The sequence below is a fragment of the Doryrhamphus excisus genome, chromosome 11, assembly GCF_030265055.1.
Source record: "Doryrhamphus excisus isolate RoL2022-K1 chromosome 11, RoL_Dexc_1.0, whole genome shotgun sequence".
In the NCBI taxonomy this organism is placed as follows: Eukaryota; Metazoa; Chordata; class Actinopteri; order Syngnathiformes; family Syngnathidae; genus Doryrhamphus; species Doryrhamphus excisus.
In genome coordinates this window covers 9,907,005-9,925,459 of record NC_080476.1, presented here as the reverse complement: position 1 = coordinate 9,925,459, position 18,455 = coordinate 9,907,005, and the positions used below count along the sequence as shown (strand labels likewise).

Below are 18,455 nucleotides of genomic sequence, written 5' to 3'. Positions count from 1 at the left end.
CGTGCAGAAATCGTTGATTTAACACCATGTTCAGCTGGAGCCAATGAAGACAAAAATGTTGATTTGATAGTTTACTTCAATGTTTCTTCATAGACATGAGTGACAACTGAAATTGTAAGGATACAAAACAGTTAGGCTATGTACACAATTGTGATACATTCATGTTATTCTATGCACTGTAAACAGTAGTTGTCATGCATTTTCAAGTGCCCAGCAGGGGGCGCCTTCAAATATAGATTTAACAAAGCATTGTTATGCATCAATTTTAAATAAACCTAGCATATAATTATTATTATTATTATTGACCTTTCATGTATTTGTAAGGAGGCAGGTAATAATTATTCATTAAGTCATTCATTTTCTACCGCTTTTTCCTCACGAGGATCGCGAGGGGTGTGCTGGAGCCTATCCCAGCTGTCTTCGGGCGAGAGGCGGGGTACACCCTGGACTGGTGGCCAGCCAATCACAGGGCACATATAGACAAACAACCATTCACACTCACATTCATACCTATGGACAATTTGGAGTAAAAAAAATTGGAGTCACTGTGTCATCTTTCAAAGAACACATTACTAACAGCACTAAATTCATCACACAACAACTTAACACTAAATGATTAATTAATTAATTAATTCATTCATTTTCCAACGCTTATCCTCACGAGGGTCACAGGGGTGCTGGAGCCTATCCCAGCTGTCTTCGGGCGAGAAGCGGGGTACACCCCAGACCGGTCGCCAGCCAATCACAGGGCACATATAGACAAACAACCATTCACACTCACATTCAGACTTATGGACAATTTGGAGTTAACCTAGCAATCTAGCCAATTAACACAGACGCACAGACGAGGGCCTTCAGTCACGAGGGATGTCCCACATAGCCAGTTACCGTTTGATACCCCTGCACAACGCAAAGCTCCATTGTTCCATAGAATTATCATGATGCCGCATTGCATTTTGAAGCTCTATTTAGAACCTCCTTCAATGTAAATCCTTCTTAAAACTCCGATTAGGAGTGTATTTGAAATGCAGTGTGAATATAACATATATAATAATGTGTATATTATATAGTGTGTTATATGTTGTATACAATATTGGGCCACAATTGACATAAGTGTGTTTATACATTTTTGTGTTACCCTGTATATGTAATGTAGGATAATAAAGCAAAAATAAATCAGAATGGTTGTGGTGTAGAGAGATACACAACCTGTGTCCTCTACTCATGTAAGCGACTGATGTCAATTCTGACTTTTACAATAAAAACAATCAAAAAGAATCACAATCATTTCAAAATGCATCATTCTTATGCTTAACTTTTGTTAGCGTTAATGCAGTATTATTTGCATTTATGGTGACAGTTTGTTGGGACACTGGATGTTTAGATACTATATAACGTCACATGAGTAAATACACACATAATAAATTATTATGGACATTATTCATGGTTTGTTTTAACAAACATTTAACCAAATAATGATCTTAAAGGAAGCGCAAAAACAAGATTGTCTGATTGCAGTTGTTAAATGTTTACAAGGAAATTTGATTTTAAAATGCGCTTACTTGCTCATTAGTTGTATTCTTCATTATTCTTTGTTGGGACACAGCTAATAAAGGAGAATGAATTTTACCGTACACATTTTGTTCTTATTAAGCTGCCACCTATTCATTCATTTGGATGAGGTCAGTGGATCAGATGAGAATTTCCATCAAATCTTTGTCCACTTCCTGCTGGGGGGGTGTAGCTGGGAGGTGTTGCTGCGAGTGGGACGAAGCGGGGACCCTTCTCTCCAGGGTGCTGCAGTGAAATACCGGACCATCTAGGAGTGACATAAAAACAAAGTGACTATAAGTTGTAATACATAGAAGCATGTATAGAAGCATAGGAGCAGAGAAAATGGTGATGCAATTCTGCTTCCACCAAAAGGAGCCATAGGACCCAAAACCCAGAGGGAAGCTGACGTCATTGCAGCGCCCCAATAAATGCGTTGCTCAGACGCAATGCCTAATAGGAAAACTTTAAAATGTTTTTTATTATTATTTTAAATTCCTATTTGGACATGTTTGTATATTTGTACAAAATACGTTTTGAGTGTTAAAAGTGTTATGTGTTGTATTTGGTATATCCTGTGATTTCCTGTGAGCTCAGAAATGGGTTCTTTACTCGTATTATGTCTACTATATTGGGTAATATGAGTGTAAATGTGACTGTAGGGGTGCTAGTTCATGTCTAGAGGGCTCTAACAATGTTAAAACAATTATTTAGAAGGTCGTAAACAAGTTTGCTATGCTGTAGCTACAAAAATATTTGATTTATAAATAAGGAATTAAGCCTATTTTGTGGAAATTCACTTATCACGATGGGGTCTGGAAGCAATTCACTGTGATAAACGAGGGATTGGTATATTCAATGTATATATATTATTTTATATATTTTTTATTTTATTTTTTTATGGTATAATTACCAGCCAGTAGTAAACTAAAAAGCTAAGCAGTTTAATGTTGTATGTGTATACTAATGCTATCAAAGAGAAAGCATATTTCTCAGTTTGTTTTCTTACCTAGTCCACGGTCAGGGATGTAGTTGGGGCTCGGACTGGACAGTCGGCTTGGCAGGGTCATGCTCTGAAGGGCCGGGGTGCCGGGCTTACTGGTGTCCTGGTTCTGATTCTTATCAGTCTGTGTGCAGCTGTCTCTGCTGCCAGTCTTCGAGTGGACCGCTGCCACTTGTGTGGAAGAAAACACCGGGGAAGGAGATGACGATATCGACTCTGCTCGAAGAGAGTCTGTGCGGAATTCCGGACTCAACAGAACCCCTGCAGCAGAAGAACAAATGAAAACTGTACTCCTCGTGTTTCCATGACCATAACAAGCGCTCTTACTGTTGGTGGAAGTGTGGAGTCTAGAAGTTACCGGGTTACTTACCCAGGCTGCCTTTCCAGTTGGTATCCTTGCGTTCTTCAGTTATGGGTGAGCTACTGAGTCCAAGGCTGTGGTACAGCAGACCTGAACTACCAGATCCAGTATTAGAGATGGACATCAAAGACTTAGACGGCCTCATTGTTGGTGGCACATCCAACTTGACTGGTTCTTTCTTAGAACGCTGGTGAAGCACCTTGATCATAGCATCCTTCTCTATTATCTGGGCATGGAGGTTCTTTATCCTGAGGACAGAGAGAGGTTGGATGTTAGAGTAAGCGTTTTCTGCACCACTTGTATTGTGAGGGGTCACTGCTACACAGCTAAGTTGACCCCATCATAACACTGCAAGATCTCAATCCAATACAGCAAAGTAGCTTTTCTTGTTTACTGTGCAGCTCCTTCAAGCACTGTGGCTTCTCATTTATATTACAATACCGCTATTCTGTAGTACCTGCTTTCCATGTCCAAACAGCGTCGATTCGCCATTAGAATCTCTTCTTCTTCTTTTTGAATGCGGGCCTCCACCGATGTGTCATAGCTGCTGCTGGGAGAATGGCTTAGCATTGCTATGGATGTATCCCTGAAATACACAACAGAATCCTGCTTTAGGCTGTAGTCAAAACTCCACTTTGTTCACTTGAAGAGCAGTCAGTGTTGAGATTGCTGCAACTGCTGTGGAATGGTAAATGTATTAACATGGATAAGCCATAATGGTTTAATTTCATTTGAACATGCATCAGATTACAATTGAATGCATCACATAATCAGTTCACAGTTCCACATGTCCAAAAGGAGTAGGAAGAAGCAAAGCTTATTAAATCCTACCCCTCCATCTGGTACTTTTACAATCAGTAACTGTTACATTTGTTCACTTCCTGCTTTCCTAATATAGTTTAAGTTTTTTTTATATTTATTAATTATTATTTTATTCTTTTTTTAAATTAAATAAAATTAAATTAAATTAAATTAAATTTTTGTCATGTACCGAAGTAGAGGTGATATGACCATACAATGACATAATGGGTACCATAGTAAGTGTCAATATAGTGATATATATATATAGCACATCATGACTGGTTCAAGACTATTCATCCTTCATCACTACGGATATGTAAAAAATGCTGTGCTTTTGCTGATTCACGTTCAGTTTTGACGACTAAATAACCTGTCACAAGGCCAAATACGGTAAATTTGTGAGTACCAGCAATTTGATAAAGAAGGTATGAAATACTATTACAGTCCATCTTTGATTCCATCCATTGGTTTTTACTAGAATTATTCTCCATGAAATGTATTTTTTGTTAATATTTGTGTGAGTCAGGAACAGATATACGTTACTTTTTATGGGGAAAAATTGCCTTGTCTTCATATGTTTTGGTTTTTGTCTGACCTTTTGGAACAAATTAATAACAAAAACCGAGTTATAACTGTATAAATATTCATTATTTTTCTACCGCTTATCCTCACGAGGGTCGCGGGGGTTGCTGGAGCCTATCCCAGCTGTCTTTGGGCGAGAGGCGGGGTACACCCTGGACTGGTTGCCAGCCAATCACAGGGCACATATAGACAAACAACCATTCACACTCACATTCATACCTATGGACAATTTGGAGTCGCCAATTAATCTAGCATGTTTTTGGAATGTGGGAGGAAACCGGAGTACCTGGAGAAAACCCAAAACCACTCGACCGTCATGCAGCCAGTATGAATATTGCATACATAAAAAATGAAGGATACGGGGGCCACTTTGATACATTTTGTACATTAAAGATGCTAAAAGCAAATGCAATGTGGGTTAAATGCTAGCTGAAAAGCTAGCTTTGTGTTACAGCTGACAAAGCAATTTAGTCTAATCTCCAATAATATCTCTCATTAACAATTAATTAGTTTTCAAATACAATCATGCATATGATGTCCATCTACTGGTACCTTTGAGTAGCAACAGAAGCAGCGGCCTCCAGGGCAAACTGCCTCATGACGCTCTCCTCCAGATACTTTTGCTCCCACTTGGTCATGTCAGCCTCCAGGGCCAAAATCCGCTCTTCCTTCTCCCTTAGGCGCTCCATTAGCGCGGTGGCAGTATACTCTGATGGGACCACGCCATTGTTTTGAGTGCCTCCCTGGCGCTGGACGGAAATGGACACAACACTTTGCTTTATGCTCCCACTTTTCATAGCTGAATGTGCTAGCTGGTTTTAAAGAGGGAACTAACCGAGAGAAGAGAGTTGAAAAATAACTAAGTAACAGAATAATATTATAATAGTCCCCTGGAGATGCACAGGATAAATGAATGAATGTAGATGACATTCAAAAAATTCCCCAAAATAAAAAAAACTAATCAGGAACAAGAACCGGGATATAACTTTCCCACTTTTGGACAGATTTAGTAGAGATATTGTTTTAGGCCACCATTAAATGTACACAAGTACACACAATCTACACTGCAAAACCGCTGCTCAAACTCTGCAACCATTGAGTCCAGTGGACAGTGATCAATTACATAATAATCATTATTGTATTATTAATTAGCCTGTTATTTATACTATCATTATTATTATTCTTTTGATTGATTTGATTGATTGCTTATTGGCTTACTTATTGCCCTGCTTTAGCCCTATTATATAAAAATTGTCAGAGATTAAAAAAAAAAATTATCAAATTATTTAGGGGGGCTTATGAACATTTTAGGCCATTTTTTAAAATAGGCTTGCTTATTGCCCTGCTTTTGCCCTATTATATAAAAATTGTCAGAGATAAAAAAAACCAATAAAAAATATCAAATTATTTAGGGGGGGTTAAGAACATTTTAGGCCATGTTTTAAAATAGGCTTGCTTATTAGCCTGCTTTTGCCCTATTATATGAAATGTGTCAGAGATTTTTTTTGTAAAAAAAAAAAATATATTATATATTTATTATATATATCTATATCTATATATATATATATATATTTTTATCTATTTTAAAAAATCAATAAAAAATATCAATTGATTTAGGGGGGCTTTGTCCCCCTAAAATAGGCCTAATGACGCCACTGGGTGTAACTGTATCATAAAAAAGATCTTTCAAAGAAAGATTCGTGTAACAGTATACGTTTCACTGTTGTGAACAGGCAGGCCCTCTGGGAGTCACTGAACCGCCGACGCGGCCAAAAATGAAAACAAGTTTGACCATCCTGATCTAATTGACTGCAAGGACGGAAAATAAATGTGTCCTTGGTTACCTGTTGCATGCGTAGCGATTCCAGCTCTCTCTCCAGCCTCGTACGAAGTCGATGCTCGAGTTGTTCTCTCTTCTCGCAGGCTGCCTGCAGCTGAGCGAGAGCCTGCTGCATTCTCTCCACCTTCTCCACATAAACTTGTTTCTTCTTTAGCTGTGCAACACACACACATAGTATAGTACATGTATACAATTTCAATGCAGTGGATTCGCGCATATTCACGATTCATTCATTTTCTAACCGCTTATCCTCACGAGGGTTGCGGTGCGTGCTGGAGCCTATCCCAGCTGTCTTCGGGCGAGAGGCAGGGGTAAACCCTGGACTGGTCGCCAGCCAATCACAGGGCACATATAGACAAACAACCATTCACACTCACATTCATACCTATGGACAATTTGGAGTCGCCAATTAACCAGTGGCTAATAGTCTAAAAATAAAGAATTTCAAGAAATGCAGCAAATGTTTGACAGACAGTATGAATGGCTTGCAAGAAAATACGTGTCACAAACGGCAATTCCACAACTTCACAGAGTGAACGATGATGCAATATTTCCTTTACTATATCATGATATGGTATCATAATTTTTGGTCTATTAATATTAATATATTTAGTGGCTGTATTCAACCACAAAACAGTGATTCATTCATTCATTTTCTACCGCTTATCCTCACGAGATTTGCGGGGGTTGCTGGAGCCTATCCCAGCTGTCTTCTTCAGGCGAGAGGCGGGGTACACCCTGGACTGGTGGCCAGCCAATCACAGGGCACATTTGTACAAACAACCATTCACACTCACATTCATACCTATGGACAATTTGGAGTCGCTAATTAACCTAGCATGTTTTTGGAATGTGGGAGGAAACCGGAGTACCCGGACAAAACCCACGCATGCACAGGGAGAACATGCAAACTCCACACAGAGATGGCCGAGGGTAGAATTGAACTCAGGTCTCCTAGCTGTGAAGTCTGCGCGCTAACCAAGTCGTCTTAACTATGAAAATATTACACATATTGAATCCTACCTCACAGAAATTCACTTATCACGGTTGGGTCTGGAACCAAAGTACCATGATAAATGAGGGACTCGTGTTCCTGTGACAAGAATCAGACATGCGGGATGTGGCCAGTGGGCCGCCAGTTGTACAACACTCTTACCTCCTCCTCTAATTTGACCACTTTGGCTTGGGCGTTATTCAGAGCCTGGTCTCTGATTTCAATGTGTCTCCTCTGGTCCTCTGTGATGGAGCGCAGTGCATTGAGCTCCATCTCTACTTTTTCCTTCTCGCATATTGTCTCTTTGTCTAAACATGAACAATATACACATTTTTATCAAAAGTAACTCATCTTTGCATTTTTTAAGGGAACATGCTTACTTAGGGTTGTTATTGCATGTCTAGAGGGCGCTAATAATGCTAATATTACAAAATATGTGTGTATGTGTGAGTATTTGTTCTTACTCTGTGCAAGCAGCTGTGATATGGTCTTCAGGTTGTCTTCTGAGCCATCATTCTCTTTAGCCGTCATCTGCTTATTGGCCGTCTCCATGCGCTCTTTTAGACAAGAACACACACCATTAATATCTGAACTGTGATGCAGGAAAAATATATATAAAAAAATAAAAAAGTCCCAGACGGCGAATTAAAATACATTGCAGTTCAAATTATTCACTCTATCCTAGTTTTCCAAACAACATCATTAATCCGTTCCAGAAGGTTCGACTCAAACCAAAACGGACTCAAACCAAGACGGATTTTCCCATAGAAAATAATGTAAATCCAATTCAATCAGTTCCAGACACTCCAAAATTTGAACACAAAACAACATTTTATCGACAATAATTCTAGTTTTACATGCAAAAAAATGATGCTGTCTTACCTCTGAGGTCCCTGTTAAAGTCATGCAGCCGCCGGACCTCCAACTCGAGCTTGTTCCTCATCGTTTTCTCCAGGGCCTCCCGTTTAGAGGAGGATTTAGCGAGGGTTTCGTAAGCCTCTGACACAAGCTGGATTTCTGTTTCCAACTGTCAAAGGAAGTAGATGGAATGAAGAGAAACATCACAAATACCAACTAACGACAAAAATAAGTATAAAAGGACATTATTTATTACAAGTCATTAGTGATAGTAATCATAAGCTGGGCATTCATTCATTCATTTTCTACCGCTTATCCTCACGACTGAAAGATCTCCTTTACTTTAATCACTGTGCTGCTTGTGAGTCATCAAACTTGCCAACCCATCGGAAATCTCAAGAGGTCAACAGTCTGAGACAATATGTCATCTTTCAAAGAACACATTGCTCACAGCACTAAATTGATCACACAGCAACTTAACGCTCAAATTAATTCATTCATTCATTTTCTACCGCTTATCCTCACTAGGGTCGCGGGGATGCTGGAGCCTATCCCAGCTGTCTTCAGGCGAGAGGCGGGGTACACCCTGGACTGGTGGCCAGCCAATCACAGGGCACATATAGACAAACAACCATTCACACTCACATTCATACCTATGGACAATTTGGAGTGGCCAATTAACCTAGCATGTTTTTGGAATGTGGGAGAAAACCGGAGTACCCGGAGAAAACCCACACATGCACGGGGAGAACATGCAAACTCCACACAGAGATGTGGAATTGAACCCGGGTCTCCTAGCTGTGAGGTCTGCGCGCTTAACCACTAGACCGCCATATTTTCATGTGTTTTTTTCCAACAACAAGAAAAAGTGTTCCAATGTTACCTTGTGCAGCTTGGTGACTTTCTCACGACAAGCCTCCATCTCCTGCCTCAGAATTCGGTTCTCTTCGGTCAGCACGTCCACTCTCTGTTGGACTTGTGTCACCATTGCAAAGGATTCCCCCTGCAGGTGGGAGTAAGAATGCAGATGGGGGAAATGTCCAGCCTGAACAAAAGGCTGAGTCTGGGGAGGGAGCGGCCCTTGGAAATGCTGTAGTTGATATTGATGATTCTGCTGCTGTTTGTTGTAACTCCGTGGTGTGGAACTGTAGGGGTTGCTAGGGAAACCGTGACATCTTTGTGGCGTCGGCGTGAAAGTCTCCCCTACCTGATGGGAAACAACACCATGTAGATTGCGAAGCCCCATGCTGGGCAAGGTGTGAACCTGATTCTGTGGTTGTTGCTGGAGGAAGGAGGGGTGAGAGGAGTGGGAGACGTGGGGTACGCTACAGAGAGTTGAGGACTGGGCGCGGGACAGAGAACCAACAGAGGTGACTGAAGAGGTGGGGCTGTGCTGGTGAAGGGACTTCTGGAAAGTTCCTGAACCATCCTTACTGGACCTGAGAGGAGTAGAACACCAATGTTTTGTTAACAGCTGGAATAATTATGAGGTGGAAACCTCATATTACAAATATACAACATAATGTGGCCAGAAATATTTCAATATTGAACAAAGCAAAATTTCTTCTCAATCAGAAATCACTCCACACTCTTTATTGCTCTCTGGTTCAACCATATCTTACTTATTGTGTGTGTATCATAAATATGGGGTAATAACTATAAAAGCAATCTTCACTCGCTAAATGTACTGCAAAAAAAGGCCAGTAAGAATAATTCATAATGCTGCCTACAGAAAACATACTAACTCCTTATTTCTAAAATCACAAAAACTTCAACTTGCTGATATAGTTCATCTTCAAACAGCTAAAATAATTAATAATAACCAATTACCTAAAAATGTCATCCAATACTTCTCTACAAGAGAGGAGAAATATGATCTCAGGGAAGAACTACATTTGAAACACTTATATGCTAGGACTACATTTAAAAAAATATATTATATTATATATATATTATATATTATAATATACTATTATAGGAAAAAGCGGTAGAAAATGAATAAATTAATGAATAAAAATAAAAATAAAAATAAAAATAAAAATAAAAATAAAAATAAAAATAAAAATAAAAATAAAAATAAAAATAAAAATAAAAATAAAAATAAAAATAAAAATAAAAATAAAAATAAAAATAAAAATAAAAATAAAAATAAAAATAAAAATAAAAATAAAAATAAAAATAAAAATAAAAATTATATTAGGAAAGCAGGAAGTGAACAAATCTAACAGTTACTGATTGTAAATGGTAAATGGTTCCCATTATGTCATTGTATGGTCATATCACGTACTTCGGTACGTGACAAAATAAAAACAAAAACAAAAATAATTTAAAAAACTTACATTATATTAGGAAAGCAGGAAGTGAACAAATGTAACAGTTACTGATTGTAAAAGTACCAGATGGAGGGGTAGGATTTAATAAGCTTTGCTTCTTCCTACTCCTTTTGGACATGTGGAACTGTGAACTGATTATGTGATGCATTCAATTGTAATCTGATGCACGTTCAAATGAAATTAAACCATTACCATTACCAACAGATTTCTGATGTTAAGGTGTGGATCAACCTTTCATCTCCTCCTCATTGTTAAATGTTTTGATCAATTTCATTTGTCATAATTATTAGAATTATTATCTTACCTAAAGGAGCCATACTCTGGTGGGGGCTGATATCGCACGTGGGGCACTTCCCTTGACTGCTCCTGATGAAAAGGCCCCCCAGTCTCTTGCTGCATACTAGGTGAGCTCATTCCTTTAAAGGGGTAGTCTGGAGGTGGGCCGCGATGCTGGGGTTTGTAGTAATCACCCGGTTGCCCTGGAGGAGCCAACTGGGGGGAGAGTGACGAGCTGATGACTGGAGCATGCGCCTTAACTCCACTTGTGGCCAGGGAGAGCTGCATTAGACGTTCACTCAAAGATCTAACGTGCCCTTGTTTGAGATCCTTTAGTCCGTCATCTTGGTGGACCTTAATCGCCCCGTTAACGCGCTGCACGGTGGGCCGACCTTCGGTGCGCACTTTGGCGTCAGTCACTCCAGTGACGTAGAAGGTGGCGCCCGCTGAGGAAGCCAGCGTGTTCTGCTGGGACTGGCTGCTCTGCTGCTGAAGCTGAGGAGGTGGACCATGGCCACGGAAGTATTGTGACTGGACCTTAGCTTCCTCGTAAGTAGGCAGGTCCTCCAGGTTTAGGCACTGACCCTGGTTCGTCGAAACACATCCGCTGCTGCCACCTCCTCCAGTTATGGAACCAACTCCCCCTCCGTTGCTCCCACAACCTCCTACCACTCTGGAGCCCAACTTCTCCAAGCTGTCTGACTGTAGCTCTTGTCCCTGGGGCTCCTGCCTGGCAATATGGGGGATCATGGAATGGTCTTCGGAAGGGCCACCCTGCCCGTGCGATACACCTCCAGATACGGCTCCTCCTTGCTGCTGCATCACAAAACTTCGATTCATTTGCTCCTGCAGGAGACGCTGCAGGACGGTGCTATTGCCGCCTCCTGCACTGGAGCTGCTGCTTGGTGTCTCTTCGGTAGCGGTCCTCATCTACGTCTTGCGCGGGCGACACGTTTAAAGAAAGCCGAGCTCGACTGAAGGCCTTAACTTCCTAGAGAGAAAGAACAATGTTGAGGGAAGAAAAACAGCGTGAAGTATGGATGACAATTCTAATTTGGAGGAAGTGAAGGATGAAAAACATTGGGGAAGCGAACAGAAATACATTTTTCCACAACCTAATTTTCAAAATATTATAACTTTATTGATGGGTTATTACATATGAGAACATTTCAATATTTAAATTGTATGCTAATCCAGTGATATTATATTGTTTATTCCCACAAAATGACTTTTGACTTTTTCTTGGTAAAATATTACTTTTTCTATTACTATTTTAACAGCTGTTTTTACCGTTTTTGCTGTTGTCGTTTTTTAATTTGATGATGATTTTATTCCCATAATATTTTTCCATTATTCACATAACATTACAACTTTTCCTGCAACCTAATTTTCCAAAAAATTACAGCTTTATTTATTGTTTTGTTTATCTCCGCCAAGCAACGGTAGACACATACCGTATATAAACACCATAAACACTATAATGAAAGGTGTATAATGAAAGCATGCTAATATTAACATAGTAGCATTTTTTTCCACAGGTTGACATGTTAGCATGCGAACATAATTACCCTATCATTTTCAGCATTTGTGGAGTTAGTCGCTTATACAAACACTTGCGCTATCACGCTAGGTGATAGAATGCTAATGTTAACATATTAGCATTGTTAGCATTCTTTAAGTCATGCAAACTCTTCCATGGCATGTTTTCATGCTCAGGGAATATAAATAGATGGGACTAATATTTATGGGGCAAATCACAATATGGGGAGGAAAACAATGGGTTTCTCCATTTTTAGTCAGGAACTGATATTTTCCTGAAACTTACCTATGTTCGACTGTTGATTAGTACAGAACGGAAAAAGGTAAAAACATAAAACTTTTTCAAAAGTACACAAGCTATGTCCGTTTGTTACCTCCACCAAGCAACGGTAGACACATACCGTATATAAACACCATAATCACTCAATGCAAGGTGTTAGCATGCTAATATTAACATAGTAGCATTTTTTCCATAGTTCGACATAATTATGTTAACATGCTAACATAATTACCCTATAATTTTTTAGCATTTGTGGAGTTAGGCGCTTATACAAACACTTAGCGCTATCACACTAGGTGATAGAATGCTAATGTTAACATATTAGCATTGTTAGCATTATTTAAGTCATGTAAACTCTTCCATGGCATGTTTTCATGCTCAGGGAATATAAATAGATAGAACTAATATTTATGGTGCAAATCACAATATGGGGAGGAAACCATTTTTAGTCAGGAACTGATATTTTCCTGAAACTTACCTATGTTCAACTGTTGATTAGTAGAGAACGGAAAAAGGTAAAAACAGAAAACTTTTTCAAAAGTACACAAGTATGTCGGTATCTAAAACATGGAAGATCCATGTTGCTTGTGTCATTAAAATAAGAGTATTTTTAAACATGTTATGTTTTTTTGGCTCACTTTTCATGTCGCACAGGCAACTATGCAAATTAGAGGATGATGTTTACCTTATTTCTGCCTGTTCACGGTCACATTTAGCATTTATCAACTGCTCTCTCATTGTATTGTATAATCATCCCTCCCAGTGAAAGAATGGTTCAAATAAACACTTTAGAGAAGATTAGGTTCTATCGCTCACCCACAAAACACGAATGAAAGGATTGGATGGAGAAAGGTGACAAATAGTTGTGAAATGACGTACTGTTAGAAGATTATGATAGCCCTTGGGGACAGTTAGAAACCCTAAAAGTGGATGGAAGAACTATCTACTGTCAAGACAGGAAACGTTGCGTTTACTGCCCCTACGTTCCAATGCCAAAGATGAAGTTCACGTTAACTCTTTCGAGCATCCCTACTGTAAAGTCCCGAAGAACAACTTTTTTATTGTTCTATTATATCGCCGTGAACTGTACGGCATTGTACGAAAGAGCAGACCAACTCGGGATTATAGAAACTTTTTTTTTTACCTTTCAAGTGAAGCTCCTTCAACACGACTTCAGTGGAAACATGTTCCTCAGATCTCCTTTCCCGCTACACAAAGCTAAACATCAAAAAGTCAACATAAAAAGTCAACAAAACACAAAAAATACCTGTCCTCGACCGCAAATCTGTGCTTTTAAACAAACAATTAAGTCTTTCCAGCGTTTTTAGTCCTTGTTGCTACTTTCATGTTTTTCCATAAAAAGGGAGGTCCTGAGAGCAGGAAGCAAAAAACCCTCATCCGGTTTGCGGCACGAAAGAATGCTGCACACATCAAGTATCTCATTTCGATGGATGGATGTTGGGAAAGCTCCTGTTCGACCGTCTCGATATTTTATTGGGAGGTTTAGTTTGGAAAGTGGCTGGTTTTCATCAGAAAAATGCACATTATACAATATATATAGTGCAAATAAAATTATATTTGCAAGCTCCAAAATAAATATGCAAACATGCATACTCTAAATAATAGTTTTCTTTTGTACTAATTTTAAGACATTTGTATTAATATACATACATGATATACTGTGTAATAATAATGAGATATTATTTAAATTATAATGTATTATAATTAGAATTATATATATTATTTAAATTATAATTTATTATAATTAAATTATATTATATTATTTAAATTGTTATTTATTATAATTGTAATTATATTATATATTATTTAAATTATAATTTATTATAATTAAATTGTAATTATACTATATATATTATTTAAATTATAATTTATTATAATTAAATTGTAATTATTATTTATTCAAAATTATTTCAATTATTTGTACAAATTACTGTTTACACTGTTGTTCATATTTGATGTCATCTATTTATTCTCAACATTATTATTATTAGTTATTACACGGGAGTCAGGCAATGACATTTCGTTGGCAATTTCATTGCTGTTATTGTGCAGTGACAATAAAGGAAGTCTATCTATTATATAATAATAATAATGTGTTTACAATAGTTTTACCATAGCATTGGGAAACTACGTTTATAATTATCCTGTAAAAGTATCCAAGAAAACAGCTTTTTAAAAGTTAGTCTACGCTGGTTTGATTTACATTTGCTAAGTTTGGAGATTGTTTGTCGAAATGTGCCCTGTGATTGGCTGGCGAGCAACTGGGATAGGCTCCAGCATACACGCAACCTAGTGAGAATAAGCGGCATGGAAAATGGATGGATGGATGGATAGAAAGGCCGAAGTCTAGGTGTCATTTGCGGCCAACAATTGGTGTAATAATTCTTCTTTGCTGATAGTAATTAGCATGTAGCTCGTTGACGTGTGGAGGGAGCCAAGCCTAAAACCCCTGAGGAGGCTTTCAGAATCCGAGTATGTTGACCAAGTGAAGAATGCAGATTTAGCCTATACGAAGTATTTTTATTTTACTTTATTTTGATGGAGAGCTCTTCTAGCTTCTGCACCGACTCAGCCAGAGAGTGAACCTGTAGTGGGTTGAAAAAGCAGGAAATATTAGACCATGGAATACATTGAATTCCAAGTGAAAACAAAAACACATGAGAAATTATTCTTCATTGGACCTGACATAATAAAACATCAACAATACACCATAAGCACCTTTTTACAGATACATCTGTTACAGATACATCTATTGACTATTACTTGTTGTGCATACATTAACTGAGGCAGTAGTAGTTGTGGGCCATATGGGCCAGTCTTCGAGGTCCCAAAGCAGCAAAACAGCCACAGACCATCACACTACCGCCACCATATTTTACTGTTGCTATGATGTTCCTTTTTCTGAAATGCGGCCTTAACTGTTATGCCCGATGTAATGGGAAACAACACACTTTCAAAAAGTTCCACTTCTGTCTTGTCATTCATTCAATTTCTACCGCTTATCCTCACGAGAGTCACGGGGGTGCTGGAGCCTATCCCAGCTGTCTTCAGGCGAGAGGCGGGGTAAACCCTGGCCTGGTGGCCAGCCAATCACAGGGCACATATAGACAAACAACCATTCACACTCACATTCATACCTATGGACAATTTGGAGTCGCCAATTAACCAGTGGCTAATAGTCTAAAAATAAAGAATTCATTTCAAGAAATGCTGCAAATGTATGAATGGCAGTATGAAACAGTATGAATGGCCTGCAAGAAAATACGTGTCACAAGTAAGGCAATTCCACAACTTCCCAGAGTGAACGATGATAATGCAATATTTCCTTTACTATATCATGATATGGTATCATAATTTTTGGACTATTAATATTAATACATTTTATGGCCGTATTCAACCACAAAACAGTAATTCATTCATTCATTAATTTTCTACCACTTAACCTCACGAGGGTCACGGGAGGTGCTGGAGCCTATCCCAGCTGTCTTCGGGCGAGAGGCAGGGTACACCCTGGACTGGTGGCCAGCCAATCACAGGGCACATATAGACAAAAAACCATTCACACTCACATTCATACCTATGGACAATTTGGTGTCGCTAATTAACCTAGCATGTTTTTGGAATGTGGGAGGAAACCGGAGTACCCGGAGAAAACCCACGCATGCACGGGGAGAACATGCAAACTCCACACACAGATGGCCTAGGGTGGAATTGAACTTGAATATCCTAGCTGCGAGGCCTGCGTGCTAACCACTCGTCCACCGTATTTTACCAAAGTTTCTGGGGATCATTAAAGTGTTTTCTGGCAAAATTAAGATTTCTTTCCCACAAAAAAAATGTGACTTTTGTGTGTTTGCAAAGAAAAAACAATGTTGGTAGTTCAAAAACTGCGATTTTGGCTGCCAGAACACAAGTGTCGCCTAAATGAAAAGCCAAAACGAAAATTTACATCTGTACTTGTGTACAATGTCATACTATATACAGTACTATATCATATTCTTCACACCGTGATCATTATGAAATCACATGTTAACTGAATACCTCCATGCCGGTCTGTGCAAAGTGTTGAATCAGCGCGGCGGCCCTGTTGATGTTCTCTCTGGTGGAGAACATGGACTCTTTTTGTGCAGCTGCAATCTCTGTCATCTGAGAGCACAACGCAGTGTGCTTGTCTTTAATGGCTCTCAGTCTCTCCAGCATCATGGCGGGGTTCTCCTGCAGGCACAGTGTAGCTGACAGTGTATTCTTCTGACAAAGCATGAAAGAAGAGCGCTCTGTTTGTTGAACGATGAACAAGGGCAACAACAAGACCATCCTGACTGTCAAACACGGCGGTGGACTTTCATTATTTTGTATTTTTATTGTAAATTGAGTTCACACAAAAAGAGTGACTCTACGGTACACCATCCAAAACCCTCAACAAACTACGATATATTCAGAACTCCGCTGCCCGCCTCCTCACCTCCACCTGCTCCCGTCAACACATTACCCCTGTCCTTAAAAACCTCCACTGGCTTCCCGTCCTCCAACGCATTCACTTCAAAGTTCTTCTCATAACCTACAAAGCCCTCCACGATCTGACCCCCCCATATCTCACAGACCTGCTCCATCCACACAATCCCCCGCGTCCCCTTCGCTCCTCAGACTCAAACCTCCTGGCACTCCCCTGTAAGACCAAGCTCCGAACCTGGGGTGGCAGAGCCTTCTACATCGCTGCCCCCACCCTCTGGAACTCTTTGCCCCATTCACTCTGTGCTTGCCCCGACCTTCCCAGTTTAAAAAAACAACAAAAAACCCACCTCTTTAAATCTGTTTTTAATGTCTAACTTTTTAGACATGAATGAATGTTGTATTTTAACGTATCTTTTACACCGTTTACTTGTTTTTACTCCATTTTTCTGTAGTGTCTTTGAGTATTTTGAAAAGCGGTATACAAATAAAATGTATTATTATTATTATTATTACCCCGAGGTGATACTGACCGGATATGAATGAACAAACAAATAAAACTCAAGTGAACTTCTTTCTAGTAATACTCCCCTAATGCAGTAATTTTCCAGAATATTCCCAAGGGTATTATTCTAGTGGTTGTGTCAAAATGCTAACAGTAGTTGAGTTACCACCTCAGGGAAACGTCCATTCTCTGCAGTATGGTTAGTGAGGTCCAGTTTCAGGCGCTTCTCAATGTGGTCCAACCCCGCTTCTGACTTTGAGAACTGCAAAGATACCGCAAAGATTTAGGACAGTACATTAGCAGGAATATTGTTTAATGTGAACTTCGAGACGTCCAAATGAACTGAAAAAAATTTGGCGAGTTGTTGAATAGATGTGAATACACTATGAATGTACTATATTGTAATGTTTTGTGGTACACTGTTACGCTTCCGCGTACCATTCGCTTGAAGCGCGCGAGAATCAAAACATTGGCCCGTGTCGTAACCAGGAAAGTACAATTGAGAACAAGACAGAAAGGACAATAAAGGCCATTTTACGCAAACTTGCCATTAACTCAAGGTTTTCCACTGCTGTCTCCATATCGAATGGTTATTTCAGTTGTCACAACAACTTCAAAAACGCTTTTCCTCCTCTTCTTCGGTGTTGGTGATTGGTTAAAACAGTTTTAGGTGCATTACCGCCACCTACTGGAGCAGGGCTGATCAGACGTTTTCCCTCTTCTTCTTCTTCTTCTTCTTCTTCTTCTTTTGGTTTAATGGCGGGTGGCATCCATGACTTTAAAAAGGTGCATACCGCCACCTTCTGTACCAGAATATGTATCTATGGGCACTTTACTTACCTTATGTTCGGATGAGTAGTAAAGATATCAAATAATATTACTACTGCTAATAACGTTAATAAATATTCAAATTTTCTATAATCATGATAATTGTAATAATAATTTTAATAATCTATATTAACGTTGTCCGTCCATGTGTGCGTCGCTTTAAAGAGTCCCCCTTGCAACAGCAACCGTAAAGAAACATAGTGTTCCACCAAAAATGTAAATGAGAGTTTTGAG

The 18,455-nt window shown here is 39.1% G+C and overlaps 2 protein-coding genes across 4 annotated transcripts; both read right to left on the bottom strand.

Moving 5' to 3' along the window:
• Positions 1-67: 67 nt before the first annotated feature.
• On the bottom strand, positions 68-13,810 carry amot (angiomotin). The gene is made up of 12 exons (XM_058088000.1): positions 13,563-13,810; positions 10,628-11,590; positions 8,874-9,429; positions 8,015-8,159; positions 7,597-7,689; positions 7,295-7,440; positions 6,143-6,292; positions 4,851-5,047; positions 3,373-3,501; positions 2,925-3,163; positions 2,561-2,815; positions 68-1,819 (listed from the first exon to the last, which is right to left on the bottom strand). Exons 2-12 carry the CDS (start codon positions 11,527-11,529, stop codon positions 1,692-1,694), a joined length of 2,940 nt encoding a protein of 979 aa, XP_057943983.1. The 5' UTR covers positions 11,530-11,590; positions 13,563-13,810; the 3' UTR covers positions 68-1,691.
• A 1,128-nt stretch (positions 13,811-14,938) lies between these two features.
• ska2 (spindle and kinetochore associated complex subunit 2) lies at positions 14,939-18,348 on the bottom strand. Of its 3 annotated transcripts, none has more exons than XM_058087407.1 (4): positions 17,942-18,348; positions 17,560-17,655; positions 16,481-16,654; positions 14,939-15,024 (listed from the first exon to the last, which is right to left on the bottom strand). In XM_058087407.1, the coding sequence occupies exons 1-4, from the start codon at positions 17,972-17,974 to the stop codon at positions 14,965-14,967; spliced, it is 363 nt and encodes a 120-aa protein (XP_057943390.1). In that variant the 5' UTR covers positions 17,975-18,348; the 3' UTR covers positions 14,939-14,964. The 3 variants fall into 3 exon arrangements, with proteins under 3 accessions (XP_057943390.1, XP_057943389.1, XP_057943391.1); XM_058087406.1 differs by having other exon boundaries at positions 16,481-16,687; positions 17,563-17,655; positions 17,942-18,347; XM_058087408.1 differs by having other exon boundaries at positions 17,563-17,655; positions 17,942-18,298.
• Positions 18,349-18,455: the final 107 nt, after the last annotated feature.

Coding starts and splice junctions, on each gene's coding strand:
- amot (XM_058088000.1), bottom strand. CDS start 11,529: ATGAGGACCGCTACCGAAGAGACACCAAGCAGCAGCTCCAGTGCAGGA. Junction 3,502..4,850: donor GCTTCTGTTGCTACTCAAAG/GTACCAGTAGAT, acceptor TGTGTATTTCAG/GGATACATCCATAGCAATGC. Junction 1,820..2,560: donor CATCCCTGACCGTGGACTAG/GTAAGAAAACAA, acceptor TGTCACTCCTAG/ATGGTCCGGTATTTCACTGC.
- ska2 (XM_058087406.1), bottom strand. CDS start 17,974: ATGGAGACAGCAGTGGAAAACCTTGAGTTAATG. Junction 17,656..17,941: donor TGGAAAACCTTGAGTTAATG/GCAAGTTTGCGT, acceptor GTATCTTTGCAG/TTCTCAAAGTCAGAAGCGGG. Junction 16,688..17,562: donor AGAATGGACGTTTCCCTGAG/GTGGTAACTCAA, acceptor ATGCTTTGTCAG/AAGAATACACTGTCAGCTAC.